We start from the raw sequence: 18,664 nt of genomic DNA on the forward strand, positions 1-18,664 counted from the left end.
ATAATTTTCATTTGCCATATTTACAAAAATGGCAAATGAAGTTTAATATTGATAAATGTAAGGTGATGCACATTGGCAGGAGAAACGGAATTCACCAATATACACTAAACGGGGTACTGCTGGGGAAAAGTGAGATGGAAAAAGACCTGGGGGTACTAGTGGACTGTAGACTTAACTGGAGCAATCAATGCCAGTCAGCGGCTGCAAAGGCAAATAAAGTTCTGAGGTGCATTAAAAGTTTTATAGGGGCGAGGGATAAGAATATTATTCTTCCACTATATAAGACACTTGTGAAGCCTCACATGGAATACTGCGTACAGTTCTCGACACTGGTGCTCAGGAAAGACATTGCAGGGCTTGAGGGGGTACAAAGACGAGCAACTAAATTAATAAATGGGATGGGAGGACTAGAACACCCAGAAAGACTATTAAAATTGGGATTATTCACCCTGGAAAAAAGGTGGTTAAGGGGCGACCAAATGACTAAATATAAATACATTAGGTGACAATACAAGGATCTCTCCCATGATCTGTTTATACCCAGGACTATTTCAGGATCAAGAGGGCATCCACTATGTCTAGAGGAAAGCAAGTTTCATCAACAATAGAGAAGGTTTTTTCTTTTTACAGTAATAGCTGTGAGATCTCTGTCCGAGGATGTGGTGATGGCAAAATTAATGGAGGTGTGTAAGAGGGGACTAGAAGTCTTTTTGGAGCGCTACGAAATTGCAGGATTTAGACATTAAATAACCAGTAAGGACTTGGAGTCAGGTAGGAACTTTCAAATGTTGGTCCAAGGATTATTCTGACTGACATTATGGAGTCAGGAAGGAATTTTTTTTCCACCAAATGGGGTAAATTGGTGTCTGCCTCATTGTTTTTTTTGCCTTCCTCTTGATCAAGAAGGGGGATGGAAATAGACTGAACTGAATGGATAGTTGTCTTTCTTCAGCCTTGCATACTATGTTACTACAGCATGTAACTGGACTATAAAATCGCTGACGCTTTCTCCTGTATATGCTCCAATGTGGTGTACATAATATAGTGTACTAGGTCCCTGATAGAATCCATGTTGGAGAAACCAAGTAGAAACTACGGACCTACATAAATCTACACAGACACACAATAAGCTGAAAGAAGCTGAATATACCCATAGGCAACAATTTCTCTGAAGTGGTTTACTGTTTAATGGACATAAAAGAAAGAAAATTTGGTATTAACCAGTAGAGCAAAATGTGATTGTTCTCTGTAAGAGGAACAAAGTAATCATGTAATAATAGTAATAACTTCATTTATATAGCGCCAACATAGGGTCACCAGGCCTGTGTGTTATCTCTACTACAGATTTCTCATATGCTCTACTCTACCATGAAATCTTTTGAAATGTTTAGGCCTGTGATGAGGGCATCAAATATGTTAAAAACTTGTACTCCCAATTTCTTCTAGGACATCGAGATTTGAATTTGCTTTTTAGTATAGTAACCTTTAAATGCTCTATGTTGTGTCTATGCCTGAGTAAGTTTGGTACCTAACCATAAGTAGGTTTTAAAGCTTGCTACAACATCATCGCTTTATGTTAGCCAATCACATTTTGCATGGATATAAAAGTTCTAATACTCAAAAGATTTTTTTTTTTTAAAAGCCATGGAAAGAAAAATCTAAGGATTTATATTAAAGAGGATTAATGTGTGATCTTAACATTACACAGGGGTCAACACCATGACTCTGTTCTATTGTGTATAAATGCTTCCTCAGCTGTAATCTGATTATTTAACCTTGATGAAGGGGCATGAATTAGCCTTGAAAGCTTGCATATATAATTTATCTGGTTAGTTAATAAAGGCATCGCCTCTATAATAGTTTTGTCTAACACAGTGGTGCACTATTTTTGCTCTATATTTTTCTGAAAAAAAATGTATTTTTTTATTTTTTAAAAAGGTCACGACAATATATTTGAAGCATGTCACCAAACATATTCCTGAGATGTATGCCTGCAGGGCTATACAAGTTGCATATGTCTGCAAATACTTCCCATTTTAGAAAACCTATACTACATAAATACTGATACATGACTAATGATATTCTAAAAGCACATTTGCATTTACATCAGGAAGTGCTCCCTACTTTAACGCTGAACATACATCACAGATGTAATGTAAAGAAAGCCTAAGAAATAACCATGATTACAAAGTATCTACCTTTACTGACTCCAGTGATTCAGCATCTGCTTCACACTTTTCTCCAATTTCAGTTTTCATTCTTTCAATGGCGTCCTCTTCTTGTTCTTCCTCTTCCTGCTCCTCCTCTTCTTCCTCTGGAAACTCTTCTGCAAGGATCAGCTCAATGTTGTCAATTTCTTCATCTTCTTCCTCCTCTTCATCATCATCTTCACTAAATTTTGTAATCTTTGGTCCCTACTCAAGAGAAAAAAAATTTACCTGGACTTTTCAGTTACATGTTCAAGTACTTTTGGCCAAATGGAGGGAAACAGACATTCAAACTACACTGAGTTCCTTTAAACTATTATCTAAAATATTGCATTGATCCTTCCTGAATACAAATATGTATGCTCAAGTAATAAACATTGATATAGCGTTGGAATTAAACATCTCATCTCACCATTTGCTCCTCATTTATCTTTTGTTCAGCTAAAAGTTCAGCTCGTCTTTTGGCAATCTGGGCATCCTGCAATAATTCAGTTATAAAAGCCTTGTTAATCTACTTGCAGCTTTGACACCATTTCAGTACCAGACTCGGAGAATAGATCACAAATGGGCTACATTTTTAGTGCAAGTAATTTACATGACAGCATGATGCAACTGACTGAGTACACAGCAAAGGAAAAGCTGTTAAACATGTATTGATGAATGTTGGAACTTAAAGGAAATCTCTCAGCTACTTTTAGCCCTATAAATTAAGCTTATGGGCTGAAAGTAGGTGACCTCGCTGAGTCTGACATTGTAAGAGTTATACTCTCCTGTCGTTTCCCCGATGTTGCAGCTGAATGCATTGTGCCTCGAGCTTAGTAGCTCACCAATTCTAATTTTGTAATGGGAGGCCTACTCAATGCACTGCAGCAGCATTTTCCAGTGCTCACACCGAGGAAACAACAGGGAATCTGTGGCATCTGAGTTCATGGTTTAGAGAAACCTATTAGCTGAATTTTGTAATTTGTTACTTTGCCAAAAATCCCAATGTGCAGCAGATTCTGCAGAAAAATTAAAACACACTAAATTGTCCTATATAAAAATATATTTATTTACACACCCTTATTTTCTTCTTCATATCTCTAAGTCTCTGTTTGTGCACTTCCTTTTTTCTTCTCTGTTCTTGCCACTTTGCTAAACGAGGGGGTAGCAATCGATCACAAATGTCACTTTCATCTGCTTCTAGGAAGACAGCAATATCTGGGAATAAGCCACTGTCACCCATGTATTGGGCCTCCTCAACTGTACAAGGGAAGCCATCCAGAACAAATCCAGCTGAACTGCAAAATAAAAACAAAACAGGGTTCTATTATAAGGTAGCATGAACACTCCAAAACTAGTATGGAAAAATAGTAAGGAATATTCTGGATTACTGGATTGTTATTGAATAGTATGTGTGTAAAACTCAGGATGTAAAACCAGAATTAAATGTTTAGAGAGCAGCCTATTTTGGTCACTTAAAAAAAACAAAACACAAGTGACCATGTTGTAAAATAACAAAACAAACCATACTCACTTCTTTTCTCCCCTTTCCCCCAGGAAATGCTGCAGTGAGTAGCAGACAATGCCAGCTGTGATGACAGGGGAAGTCATATGACAGCTGCAGACAATCAGAGGCTGCAACATCACTGTTTGAAACTCCTGGAATTATGGTACCCAGGAGGTGAATGCTGGTGCCAGGAGAATGGGCAGTGACACTGTAGCCCCCAACTGGCTACAAAAGTCACATGACTTCCGCTGTCCATACAGATTAGCATCTTCGTGGGATCCACTGTAGTGTTTCTCGGGGATAGAAGTGATTATAGTTTATTTAGTTATTTTATAAAATGGTCACTTGTTTAAAAAATTGTTTTTAGTCGCACAGCTAGCAGTAAAAAGCATCACATTGGCAGAACATCTATAACGTTGAAGAAACCAATTTGTGAACACATTAATAACATAAAAATGGATTTGAAAAACATACACAGTCACAGAATTTGGGTTCTCAGGGATACATAGTGTCAATAGGGATTGGAGGAGTGATTTTATCTCTAAAATGTCTAGGGCTGAATCCAGACAAATTTGAATCTTAGGTACCTGATGGTTTAAATGCAGATTTGGAAATTTTGTGTTCCTGGGAAAGGTTGTTGGTAGACACCTTATTTTCAATATTATGGTCACTGGTCTATCTGTATTTACATACGATATATACCGCGTGTCGAATAATACATGCTGGATATCATGATATTGTAATATATCAGACTTTAAACAGTCTTACCTAAGAAACTGGGTCCTGACAACAACAGGACTGGCCTAGATAGCAATTATTAGGATTTGTACAAGTTCTGGCAGTCCATCAGCGTCCATGTTAGGCGTTATCAGCATTTTGCTAAATGACCTGTGATTTGGGAGTGAAGTACTTGTCTGGACAGTGTGGGGGGAAACTAATAGCATTCGTATTACAAGTCCCAGCAGTTCATATGGATTATTTGTATCTATGCTTGGTGTAAGAAGAAGCTTTGGTGGACTGAAGGAAATCCAGCACACCTAAGCCATGCTTGAAGTTGGGCAACAATTAATGGCATCTGTTACAGCAAGTTTCATAAGTCCATCTGCACCCAAGTAGGAGTTAACAGCATTTTGGCCATTGACCTGTGATTTAGGAGTGTAGTACTTGTTTGGACATTGTGGGGAGAAGCTAATAGCATTTGTACTATTAATTCCAACAGTCCAAATGGATTATGCATGCTTGGTGGAACTGTAAGCTCCGGTGAACTGAAATAAATCCAGCACATATGTGCAATCTGCTATGTGTGAAGTTTGATGAGGGCACAGACACATGGTGTAAAGGGAAATCCAAACATGTTTTATGTGGGGAGGGGCTAGATCTCGTCTGAGCTATAAACTCCTTACCCAGAAAAAGGAGAGAGGGGGAGTGGGTCTACCTGACATGTTTCTCTACTACAGATCTGCAATATACAAGATTGTCATGGACCTCCTGCACAGGTGGACGTCACTGTGACAATTAAGGCTCTTAGAGCAAATATAACCTTATTACTGGAAAGGCCTTGACACTAAAAGAAAACTTTATTAATTTATAAGAATAAAAAACCACTTCCTAACCCACTAGGGTGGTTGACCTAAACAGACACACTGCTACAGACAAAAACACAAACATTCATCTGTTGGAAAGATGAATGTAAGGGTGGACAAGTACAAAGAAAAATACGGGGTGCGAAATACCCCAAGGTGTTGCAGGGTATTAAAATTGAGTGTAGCGATAGTGGAAAACGCTACGTATAAGGACACTTTAGAGTCATATATGATTGATATGATAGTCAATCAATATAGAATAGATGGGAATACTATTTGACCAGCAACTGTTTAACCCCTTCCCGCTCCTGGACGTACCTGGTACGTCATGGCAGCCTGGTACTTCCCGCAACATGACGTACCTGGTACGTCCTGGAGATAGCACGGGATCACATGTGATCCCGCGCTATCCCGCAGCGGGAGCCGGCTGTCAGTCACAGCCGGCGTCCCGCTCCAACAGCGGGGGGGCATCGGAGATGCGCCCGCCGCTGTTAACCCCTTCCCTGCCGCGATCTAAGTAGATCGCGGCAGGGAAAGAGTTCACAGAGGGATCGCGATCCCTGTGTGTCTCCGGCCGGAACTCGCGATGTTATCGCGAGAGCCCGGCCTGTCACCATGGCAACAGGACGCCAGACACTGGCGTCCTGTATTGCCTGTGCCTATTATCGCTGTACAAGCGATAAGGCATGGCAGAGCAGTAGCTCTGCCATGCCTTATGACAGCGATCATAGGCACAGTGATGTAAGTCCCTCAGAGGGACTCAAATAGTATTAAAAAAAAGAAAAGAAAAGTGTAAAAAAAATAAAAATGTAAAAAAAAAAATGTAAAAAACCCCTTTTTTATGCTTTTTCTAATATTAGCATAAAAAAAGGGAAAAAAAACTAAAACCCCACATATTGGGTATTGACGCGTCCGTAACGACGTGTACAAAAAGTTGAACACGCTTTTTATTTTGTACGACAAAAAGCGTAAAAAAAAACGCTAAAAAACAGAGGCAAAATGCTAATATTTAGCATTTTGCCTCACAAAAAATGCAATAAAAGTGATCAAAAAAGCCGTACATTTCCCAAAATGGTACCAATAAAAACTACAGCTCGTCTCGCAAAAAATAAGCCCTCATAGAGCTCCGTACATAGAAAAATAAAAAAGTTACAGGACTTTGAATGCAGCTATAGAGAAAAAAAAAAGATTTCCAAAAAAAGGGGGTTTTATTGCAAAAAAGTGTAAAAACCTAAAAAAAATATAACAATTTTGGTATCGTTGTTACCGTACCGACCCGCAGAAAAATTTTAGTGTGTCATTTATGCTGCATGATTAACGCTGTAAAAAAAAAAAAAAATCTATGGCAGAATTGATGCGTTTTCTCTCCCTGTTATCATAAAAAAAAAAAAAAAAAAAAATTTACGATATTGTCTATATACCCAAAAGTGGCACCGATAAAAACTACAGATCGCCACGCAAAAAACAAGCCCTTACACGGCCGCGTCCACGGAAAAATAAAAAAGTTATGGCTTTTGAAAAATGGAGATGGAAAAATACCAAAAAATCGCTTGGTCCTCAACGCCAAAATAGGCCATGTCATTAAGGGGTTAAACTCTTGATTAGGTTGCTGCAAATATTAAATTGATAGTAGTCCTATGATGCCATGTTACTAAACCCACGTATTGGTGTGTATTGCCACCCACTAAGATAATGGTAATGGTCTATCCAGACCCGTAGTTTACTTGATCATATAAAGAGGGTCAATAATCTAACAACACCGCAATGTAACGCTGTGACTGAACTGGGCTAGTTATCACCAGGAGTCACTGAAAAATTTTTTTTATATTTTGGAGCAATATCCTATGATTTTAGGCCTGCTACAATCACAGAGCTGTATTAAAACATCAATCAGACCGAAGTTCTGACGTCAGTTAAGGGTATCGTCTATCGTCGACGCGTTTCCACAGTGTAATATGTTATTAGACACTGCTTCATCAGGACGAGATGATAAGTGTAACGTTAGTTGTAAATTGAAAAGGGAAAGGGCAGAATGTAGGTAGTTTCTGTTTGTGAAAACTGCGTCTGCCTTGATAACCCTTCACAATGAAAAGTGCTGACAAGGCTGATACTGGTTGTATATAAGAATGATACAACGGCTGGAATAATGCACTGCTGCAGAAACCAACGCCTGATATTAGATACAACAGAGCCCTTACGGGCAGCACTTCACTCTGACAGACCTGGTAGCTGTCTGCAGAGGGTCCGTTTTCATAGGTGCAACTCCGCCTCTCAGGGCGGAGTTTGACTTGTTACACCAATAGAAAGATATCTAGAGAAATCCCGGGGAGCCGGATCATTACATCATAAGGTCACATGATATGTCACATTGCGTGACGTCCGGTCACGTGAACGGCAGACGCCGAGGGACGTCTGACGTTTAAAGTGGGAGTTGTCTATGTGGAATGCATAGAGCAAGGTAGAGGGCCGCTCGATATACAGCTAATAGCGAGCAATACGTCACAATCTTTGACGTGCGGTCACGTGAGCGGCGCCGCTTGATCTCAGACGCGCTGACATGATGCAGAGGTCACCTGACACAGCTACCTCGGGCTACAAGGAGGCCGCGCAATTAACCCTCACGTTGCCGGGAGGGGGGCGGGTGCACCAGCAAAAAGGGGCATGGGTTAAGACCCCATTTCAGTATTGCACATTAGTGCATATGAAAACTGAAGAATACAGTTGGATAAGACACAGATCACAGTTGATCTCCTATTTAAACAACAACAATAATAATGTGGCTATATGATAAGCAAATTGCCAATTGTATTGTTGAATAAAAAGGATTTTTATATTTGTATAAAGCAGTAGATCTTAAGTGTATTGCTGTATGTGTCATTTATTCATCAGTGACAACATGGGGCTGAAAACAGAAGGTAAGGGCCCGGTGTAGCATATGGTTATCAGTGGGGCTGTTATATAATTAATGGATCGCTGGACCTTGCAAAGCATAATTCGCTCAGGATGATTAAGTTATCAAGACGTATTTGTATTTTCCCGGGATGTCAAGATGATGCACATAATGGAGTAGATCAATACAAATTTACTTTAAGGTAAGTGGTTTCAGTTCCTATAGGGTGAAACAAGGGAACTAGTTGGTGGATCAGTCCTTAGGTAACAAATCATGCAAAAAAAAGCCTCAGAATATTTAGATAATGCGTAGAAATTTTGTATAAGTTAAATAACAAAAAATGTGTAAAAGCGGAAGCTTTTTAAATGAACGGAACAAAGTGTGAGGGTATATATATATATATATATTGCCATATGTTTTTTATGCTTTTATACCTGTATGCAAGTTCTATACAATTCCAAATGAGAGAAAAAACTTATATGTCGCCTTACATCAGATATTCCAAGGCTTTAGAAGGCTGAGAGAGATGTTCTAGAAATTCAGAGAAGATACGGAACCAGACACAAGGACGCATGTACTTGGCTGTTTTCCCAGAAGCGCTGGAACAAGATATCAAGATGTTCAAATGTACATAACTTTCACTGTCTTAGGCCAGAAATCCGGACTTCCCATATATGGAGAATGCATGTTTGGCCGTTTTCTTAGAAATGAGTGGGTGATTCTTTGTACTGGAGTTAATTGAATACATGATTTTCTGTACAAGCCAGAGGCGCCTCACTGTCTAAGGCGGAAATCCGGACTTCCCATATATGGTTATGAGCCCATCACCCCTTGTTGGTGAGGGGACAAAGGGTATAAGATCTCATGTAATCTGTAATAAAGCACGTTGGCACAGCCGAGAGCCATGTCCCGTGTGAGGAATGATACCAGATCCCTGTGTGGTGTCTCTTCTTACCGCCGGCAACGGGGCAAGTGGGGTGGGCCCGATTGGTGCTGTACTTAGAATTTTAATTACCCTGACAAAAGGATATGTTGTCATTAAGACCTTTTGGTGCTATACAATCCAGTCGATGAATCCAAAAGGCCTCCTTTTGGAGTAATTTTTGATGGAGATCGCCTTTGCAACCATTGTTGCGTATGATTTCAATACCTCTGAAAATCACTGATTCAGGGTGATCGGGATGTTTCTCTCTCATATGAGTAGATAGGCTGGTCTGTTCATTTCTGTTAATATTACCAAGGTGAGCCAAGGTACGTCTACGCAACTGCTGAATCGTTTTCCCCACGTAATCTTTCGGACATGGGCATGTTGCTAGATATACTACATATGAGGATCTACAACTGATAAAATCGCTGATGGTATAAGTTTCCCCAGTAGAAGCACTTTGGAAATGTTTTGTCTTTTTCATGACAGGACAAGCCTTACATCCATGGCAGCGGAAGAAACCAGTCGGTGTAGTAGTAGTAAGCCAATTTGATGGACCAGATGGTCTGCTGTAATGGCTACGCATTAAGCGATCTTTTAAACTGCGGCCTCTTCTATAAGTTATTGTTGGACGTGATTGTAGGAAGTCAACTAGGTCCGGATCATCACGCAAGATGTCCCAATACTTTGAGATGATATTTCTGATCCTAGGAGCCTCATCATCAAATGTGCCAATTAACCGTATGACATTTTCTCCTTCTGATCTTGTTTTTGCTCTTAGTAGTTCCGTTCGTGTCATGTTAGTCACTTCCTCACGTGCCTTGTCCAAGACATCGGGCGGATAGCCCCTATTAAGAAATCTACGGGTTAAATCCATAGACTTCGAAATAAATTCATCATTGCTGGAACAATTGCGTCTGGCACGAATGAATTGTCCCTTGGGGATGCCGTTTTTTAGTGGTCTAGGGTGGTGGCTCTGATAATGTAGAAAATTGTTGATAGCAGTGGGTTTCCTATAGAGTGTTGTAGTTACAAGTCCAGTTTCCCTTTTGGATATTGAAAGGTCCAAAAAGGTAATGGTTTGCTTTTGGATTTCGGAAGTAAGAAACAGGCCTAGGGGATTCTTATTAAGCTCTTGAACAAACTGACGGAACTGGACGTCTGTTCCGGTCCATAAGATGAAAATATCATCAATGTATCGAATCCACATATCGATATATTGCGTCCACATTAAATTTGTGTCACTAAAGACGTACTTTTCCTCCCACCAGCCCAGGTACAGACACGCATAATGGGGAGCACAAGGACTCCCCATTGCGGTCCCCCTGAGCTGGTGGAAGTACTTTCGGTCGAACACGAAATAATTGTGCTCCAATATGAACTGTAGAAGTTCAAGCACCATCTCATTATGATTGAAAAGATGTCTGCCTCTCTGTTGTAAGTAGAACCTAGAGGCTTTCAACCCTCCCACATGGGGGATGGAGGTGTAAAGTGCCTCGACATCAAGACTGGCCAGATAAGTGGTGTCAGGGACAGAGATCTTGGAGGCGTCTTAGAACATCAGTCGTATCTTGTACGAAAGATGGCAAAGATTCCACAAAAGGTTTTAGAATAGTCTCAATATACTGACTTGACGCCTGCATAACGCTGTTGATGCCAGATACAATAGGGCGCCCTTTAAGTGGAGACAAACCCTTGTGGATCTTGGGGATACCGTAAAATGTAGGTATCTGAGGATGTTTTGGGTACAAGAAATTTAAAGGGGTTGTCCCGCGCCGAAACGGGGTTTTTTTTTTTTCAACCCCCCCCCCGTTCGGCGCGAGACAACCCCGATGCAGGGTCCTAAAGAAAGCTTACCGGAGCGCTTACCTTAATCCCCGCGCTCCGGTGACTTCTATACTTACCGGTGAAGATGGCCGCCGGGATCCTCTTCCTCCGTGGACCGCAGCTCTTCTGTGCCGTCCATTGCCGATTCCAGCCTCCTGATTGGCTGGAATCGGCACGTGACGGGGCGGAGCTACACGGAGCTACACGGAGCCCCATAGAGAAGAGGAGAAGACCTGGACTGCGCAAGCGCGGCTAATTTGGCCATCGGAGGGCGAAAATTAGTCGGCTCCATGGGAACGAGGACGCTAGCAACGGAGCAGGTAAGTATAAAACGTTTTATAACTTCTGTATGGCTCATAATTAATGCACAATGTACATTACAAAGTGCATTATTATGGCCATACAGAAGTGTATAGACCCACTTGCTGCCGCGGGACAACCCCTTTAATTCATTTTGACTGATGAGATTTTGATCTGTCGCTCTTGACAGGCTTTCAAGAAGGTCCCTTTGGTAGTTGCAAGTAGGGTCTTGGTCCAATCTTCCATAAGTGGTATTGTCACTCAATAGGGACATGCACATTTCCCTATACGAGTGATCATCCATCACCACGAGATTCCCTCCCTTATCCGACTGCTTAACCACTATACTCTTGTCGTTTTCAATTTGGAGTAGAGCTTTTTTCTCCGAGTGGCTTAAATTTTGATAATGAAACCGTTTCTTGCCGTGTGATAATGTTTTTAATTCATCGGTCACTAGTCTTTCAAAAATGTCGATGTAGGGGGAATCATTGATGGGCGGCATACTTGTGTTTTTCAGTTTAAGAGATGTAAACGGGCCTTCTCCCGGTGGTTTGTTGGCTTCGCTTGCCAATTCTTCAAGATCATTGAGGGCCTGTAAGTCCTCTATGTCTAATCCTAGTTCAGCACTTTTCTTTCGGTTCTGAATTGCATAGAATTTTTTCCATTTAAGTTTCCTTAAAAAGAGTGCAATATCTTTTTTCCATATGAATGGATCGTATCGACGCGTAGGGACGAATGAAAGGCCTTTACTTAAAACTTGTGTTTCGTCTATAGAAAGGGGTCTCGAAGATAGATTAATGATCTGAAAATCGTCTTTTTTGGACAGAGTAGAACATGTGCCTTGGTCCGTGGTGTGAGAAACAGGGTCCGATGCCATATCAGTAAGGTAACTTATCCCATTTATTGTTGATGGGGAGGTTTCCAGCGATCCCGCATCAGATAATGATAAATGGGGGGGGGCCTAAAAAACGGTCGGATGTATCATGATAATTTCTACCGCGATTTTTAGCTCTCCCACGTCCTTGACCTCTCCCTTTCTGTTTCGGGAATTGAAAAGATCTTCCTGAGGCATCACTACCAGACAGTTCACTTTCCGAGGAACTTAGTTCTGATGTAGCCACTGCCGCAACATCATACACCTTATTGTCAGAAAAATCTTTCATATTGCGTTTAAACTGGTGAGGTTTTCGCTCTTTGAGATATGATGTGAATTTCTCTACAGTAGATTTAAGGATTTTTTCCTTTTTTTCAAATTCATCGATGAATGTTTATGTGTTTTTGTCTGTAGCAGTGTGTCTGTTTAGGTCAACCACCCTAGTGGGTTAGGAAGTGGTTTTTTATTCTTATAAATTAATAAAGTTTTCTTTTAGTGTCAAGGCCTTTCCTGCACAGGTGGCATTCAAAATTATGGGTCGAACTAGAGCAGAATTCTGCCCTGTATCAAGCCCAGGGTCTCTTCTGGCTTAGGGGAGGGCTAGGTAGGCGAGGCATTAAGGTTTCACCCTTTCTGAACTCACTTTTAAGGATATGGGATAGCTTCGTGCATAGGTGTGGCCTGATAACCGTTCCGGGCCCCTGGACACCCCCTCGTTGGGAATCCAGACTTTCCTTTGGGAGACAGGGGATTGAGGCTCCTGGATAGATTGGAAACTTACAACCCAAGAGTACGTGATCTATTGCAGCAAGATGGAATTAAACCTTTGAACTCACTTATAGAAGATAGAGGACCCGTGACAGGTGCGTGTTTCCAATACCTACAGTTATGCCACTTCATAAGAGCTCAGGGTTCAATCTCAGAGTTGTCCACCCCAGAGAATCAAGGGGGGGACAACGGTGATCTCTCGGCTTTGGAAATCTCAGGTGTTGCCAACACGCCTGAACTGGGCAGTGGCTTTAGACGAAATTAGGCATATGGAGGAGCTGAGAGACAGGGACAATGATAAATAGTCAGTGTATTATGCCACATGGGAGGTATGGATGTCGTTCCGTAGTTCTACTGGGTTTGATCAGTGGCTCGAGAGTGGGGTTTTACCCACTTAATTGGCTGTTGGAGGTCCCCCTGGAGGCTCTGTTCTGAAGCACTATTTCCCTATTCCTCTACCTATTCCTACCTGCTTCTTTTTCTTCACCTCACTCCCTTTCCTATTCGTCTTTCTCCCTCTTTGTCATTTTTCCATTCTTGCCCTAGTTAGGGATTGCCCTTAGGCGATCCCTCCCTTAGAAGATAAAGTTGCCTTATAAGCGTTTTTTACGGTTTAACAAAGTAAAGCTGTTATTTTTGTTATTTTAAGTTGTTTGATGAGTATAGATAAATAAAGTTAAGCTTCAATAAAATAAGTTGCAGAGACAGTATAAATCTTGCTGTTTAGGGTATAGTCAATTATCTCAATTGATTTCTTAGTTTTGTCAATAGTTCCCTAAACAATAGCTATTTTAGTTTGACTTTATGGTTTGTCAACTTATATGCCATGTATAATGTCTCTAATAAAAACATATTTTAAAGGGAACTCGGACCTTTAATGCAGTTTGTGAGTGCCAGATTGCCAGATATGTCCTTGCACCATTTAACTCCTAGTTACAGACCACTCAGCGCTGCAGTCTATTTGCCAGCTTTTATATAAACTAGATAAACACGCTAAATGACGTCAGTCAAGCGAGTCACTATATAGATAAAATTAGTGACCGTGTTTACTATAGCTGATTATCGCATCAGGGTATAATCCACCATAATAGGGGATATACCACATAGTATATACCTGATTGATGCTATATTTCCTGGGCATTAATATATGCCTCAATACTCTGCCAGACGGGGGTTACATTTATTATTCTGGCCTTTACCCATTTATCGGCTCGGCACTACATTAGCATACTGCAAACGTCAGAAGGTTCTCTAGTATGCTAAACAACCCCGGAGATAAGAGTGAGATGCCGGCACACTGTAAACACAGCGTGGGGGGAGTGTAGATTAGCGTGATGAGCTCAATAATGACGTCAGCACGCTGTATAAGCGACGCTGTGGACGTCTAACATTGAGGAGCTCCGCTAGCAAAGCAAAGCAACAGATACAACGTAGTTGCCAAGCGACAGAGTAGCCGGTGAGCACACAGTGTGTAACGCCCCCTCCTCTCCTTCTCCTTCCCCCCCTCCCCTCCCTACCACCCTCCTCCCCCTCCCCTCCCTATGAAGAGGAGATCATAGCAGGATAGCTAGAAGACGCATATGAATGACGTCAGGACCGGCACTAAGAGGCACTGACATGCAGGAATTGGATACAGCTGCACGGTCTATGAAGGCTCCAATAAGGGCTCAGGTAATATAACTCCAGACTGCATTGGTAATTTTTATTGGGTGTATTTGATGGTGATGGGATATTTAAGGGCTGCATGTGCAGCCATGTTTTTACTGCATTTGGCTTGATAAAGACTGTACACTATACAATCGAAACGTTGCTGTATTTATATGCGAAATGGATTAAAGGTGAAGTTTTAAATTTCTAAGAAGTTACTGCAAATTTTTCAACAACCCTGGATGCTGCTGAAGACACCGTTACATATCTTGATTGACTGTGGATGGGAGGTCTGCATCCATTTTCAGCTTGGCACCCAGTGAGCCCATTCAGCTCTAGTGAGTATTTCTCTCCTATATATCTGTTGTGCTGCGATTATTACAACATTTATCGGCTCCAACGTATAAATACAAAAAATATAACCTACATTGTGCTTTGTTAGCCCTTGTGGCCATTTATACACGTGGAGCTGTACACAACCATAATATATATCTCGACCCATGCACCAACAATATAGATGGGGTCATTGTGGTTGTGGAGTTAGAACTTAGCGCATCATCTGGTATATACTTATATGGACTTACTACTGTTAGAATATCTACTTGTCCAGTAGGAGTGTAACTGGAATAAGAGTCCACGCCTTTTATACATTTTTATCTTTACCTAATAAAAGTTATATTTTAGTGATTCCCTCGGTGATTGACTTTATGGTTTGTCAACTTATATGCCATGTATAATGTCTCTAATAAAAACATATTTTAAAGGGAACTCGGACCTTTAATGCAGTTTGTGAGTGCCAGATTGCAGTGGATTTTTAAATATCTTCCCAGTGCACATTATGTATGCAATAGTCTACCAGATTATCATAGTTTTTAATATCTGTTACATTCCTAATCACATGATTATGGACTTGGTATAGTATTATAGATACATTTGGCCAGATTTAGATTGAATCAATATATTTGGTGATTATATTCAAACAACGATTAGCTGCTGGAGTTTTTCTATACTACGAGGGTCCTGCATTGATAACACTTCTTGTGGTGGCACTTGATATGTTATATGTTTTTATGAAGAATACATTTTTATTCTAACACATACAGCTGTGTTTTCAATTAGCCTGGAGAGCTGTCAATTTGCCATTATCTTTACTATATACTAGCTGATATACCCGGCTTCGCCCGAGTTAATTTGGTACTGGTGTTTATCTGGTGTTCACACGGAAAATCTTATAAAGTCGTGCTTACTTTAGAGATACCGGAAAAACATATGTTCACCATTCTGCATAATTCTCTGCATTACCCAGGAAACACCATGTGGAGGTAACCATGTGATGTTTACTTTATATAAAATGACATCAGGAAGTGAGAGAATTAGATTACGTACATAAAATTTGGACACTAATTCTTTTGTGCATAGAATTGAATAATCAAGTTGAGACCCATTAACTTTTCCTATTTATGACATAATCAATGCTCGTGCCAAATTTCCCGTTTCTATGACACCGGAAAGTGAAAAAATTACATTCCGCACGTAAAATTTGGATGCTAATTCTTTTGCGCTAGAATTGAATAATCGAGTTGGGACCTATGAACTTTTCCTATTTATGACATAATCAATGCTCGTGCCAAATTTCACGTTTCTATGACACCGGAAAGTGAGAAAATTAGATTCCGTACGTAAAATTTTGGATGCTAATTCTTTTGCGCATAGAATTGAATAATCGAGCTGGGACACATTAACTTTTCCTATTTATGACATAATCAATGCCCGTGCCAAATTTCATGTTTCTATTACATTGGGAAGTGAGAGATTTAGATTATGTACGTAAAATTTGGACGCTAATTCTTTTGCGCATAGAATTGAATAATGGAGTACGGACCCATTAGCATTTCCTATTTATGACATAATCAATGCTCGTGCCAAATTTCCTGTTTCTATGACATCGGGAAGTGAGAAAATTAGATTCCGTACGTAAAATTTGGACGCTAATTCTTTTGCGCATAGAATTGAATAATGGAGTTGGGACCCATTAGCGTTTCCTATTTATGACATAATCAATGCTCCTGCCAAATTTCCCGTTTCTATGACACCGGAAAGTGAAAAAATTATATTCCGCACGTAAAATTTTGACGCCAATTCTTTTGCGCTAGAATTCAATAATCGAGTTGGAACCCATTAGCTTTTCCTCTTTATGACATAATCAATGCTCCTGCCAAATTTCACGTTTCTATGACACCGGAAAGTGAGAAAATTAGATTCCGTACATAAAATTTTGACGCCAATTCTTTTGCGCTTACAATTGAATAATCGAGTTGGGACCCATTAGCTTTTCCTATTTATGACATAATCAATGCTCGTGCCAAATTTCCTGTTTCTATAACACCGGAAAGTGAAGAAATTACATTCCGTACGTAAAAATTTGTACGCTAATTCTTTTGCGCATAGAAGTGAATAATCGAGTTGGGACCCATTAGCTTTTCCTATTTATGACATAATCAATGCTCCTGCCAAATTTCCCGTTTCTATGACACCGGAAAGTGAAAAAATTACATTCCGCAGGTAAAATTTCGACGCCAATTCTTTTGCGCTAGAATTAAATAATCGAGTTGGGACCCATTAGCTTTTCCTATTTATGACATAATCAATGCTCGTGCCAAATTTCCTGTTTCTATGACATCGGGAAGTGAGAAAATTAGATTCCGTACGTAAAATTCGGACGCTAATTCTTTTGCGCATAGAATTGAATAATGGAGTTGGGACCCATTAGCGTTTCCTATTTATGACATAATCAATGCTCGTGCCAAATTTCACGTTTCTATGACACCGGAAAGTGAGACAATTAGATTCCATACGTAAAATTTGGACGCTAATTCTTTTGCGCATAGAATTGAATAATCATGTTGGGACCCATTAACTTTTCCCATTTATGACATAATCGATGCTCGGGCCAAATTTTAAGTTTCTATGACATTGGAAAGTGACAGATTTAGATTACGTACGTAAAATTTTGACGCCAATTCTTTTGCGCTAGAATTGAATAATCAAGTTGGGACCCCTTTACTTTTCCTACTTTGGATATAATCAACGCTCGTGCCAAATTTCATGTTTTTTACGACATCGGGAAGTTGGAGAATTAGTGGCGAGTCAGTCAGTGAGGGCTTTCGTCTTTATATATATAGATGAGGATACCATACTGATGTACACTTAGCAATTCCTAATATTTGGAGGTGAGCTGTTCCAATTTTTTATTGATTTGTTGATTAGTTTGTTACTTAGTAATGTCTTTAACCCCTTCCCTCCCCATGACGTAAGTAGATCGCGGCCGGGAAAGGGTTCACAGAGGGAGCGCGCTTCTCGCGATAAGAGCCCGGCTGGTTTCTATGGCAACAGGACGCCAGATACCGGCGTCCTGTATTGCCATTGCCTAAGATCGCTATAGTAAGCGATAAGGCATGGCAGGAGAGAAGTCCTGCCATGCCTTATTGTAGCGATCATTAGTGCTGCACTGCAAGTCCCTCAGAGGGACACAAATGGTGTAAAAATAAGAGCAAAATAAAGTACAAAAAATAAAAATGTAAAAAAAAAGTTAAAAAAACCTTTTCTTTATGCTTTTTTTTCCTATTAGCATAAAAAAAAAATCCAACATATTTGGAATCGACGCGTCCGTAACGACATGTACAATAAATTGAACATCCTTTTTATCCTGCACGGCAAAAAGAGTTTTAAAAAACACTAAAAACTGAGGCAAAATGCTAATTTTTAGCATTTTGTCTCCCAAAAAAACGCAATAAAAGTGATAAAAAAACGTATGCACCCCAAAATGGTACCAATAAAAACTACAGCTCATCTTGCAAAAAAATTAAGCCCTCATAGAGCTCAGTCCATGGAAAAATAAAAAAGTTATAGGACTTTGAATGCAGTGACTTTAGAAAAAAATAATAATTAAAAAAAAAAGGGTTTTTATTGTGGCAAAACCTAAAACAATGTAAGAATTTTGGTATCGTTGTAACCGTACCAACCCGCAGAAAAACTGTAGTGTGTCATTTATGCTGCATAATTAACGCTTTAAAAAAAAAAAAAAAAAATCTATGATAGAATTTATGTGCTTTCTCTCCTTACGATCATAAAAAAAAATAATAAAAGTTTTACGA

General features: G+C 40.0%; 1 protein-coding gene across 3 annotated transcripts in view; it reads right to left on the reverse strand.

The window, feature by feature from the left end:
• Positions 1 to 18,664, reverse strand: part of AK9 (adenylate kinase 9) — a 165,503-nt gene that overhangs the window by 26,225 nt on the left and 120,614 nt on the right. For all 3 annotated transcript variants that reach the window (XM_066607687.1, XM_066607671.1, XM_066607680.1), the window contains exons 25-27: positions 3,268 to 3,487; positions 2,620 to 2,685; positions 2,199 to 2,414 (exon numbers count right to left, since the gene is read on the reverse strand). In XM_066607687.1, the coding sequence (XP_066463784.1) occupies positions 2,199 to 2,414; positions 2,620 to 2,685; positions 3,268 to 3,487 (502 nt within the window). The remainder of the gene's footprint in view (positions 1 to 2,198; positions 2,415 to 2,619; positions 2,686 to 3,267; positions 3,488 to 18,664) is intronic.

This window comes from Eleutherodactylus coqui, chromosome 1, assembly GCF_035609145.1.
Source record: "Eleutherodactylus coqui strain aEleCoq1 chromosome 1, aEleCoq1.hap1, whole genome shotgun sequence".
NCBI lineage: Eukaryota > Metazoa > Chordata > Amphibia > Anura > Eleutherodactylidae > Eleutherodactylus > Eleutherodactylus coqui.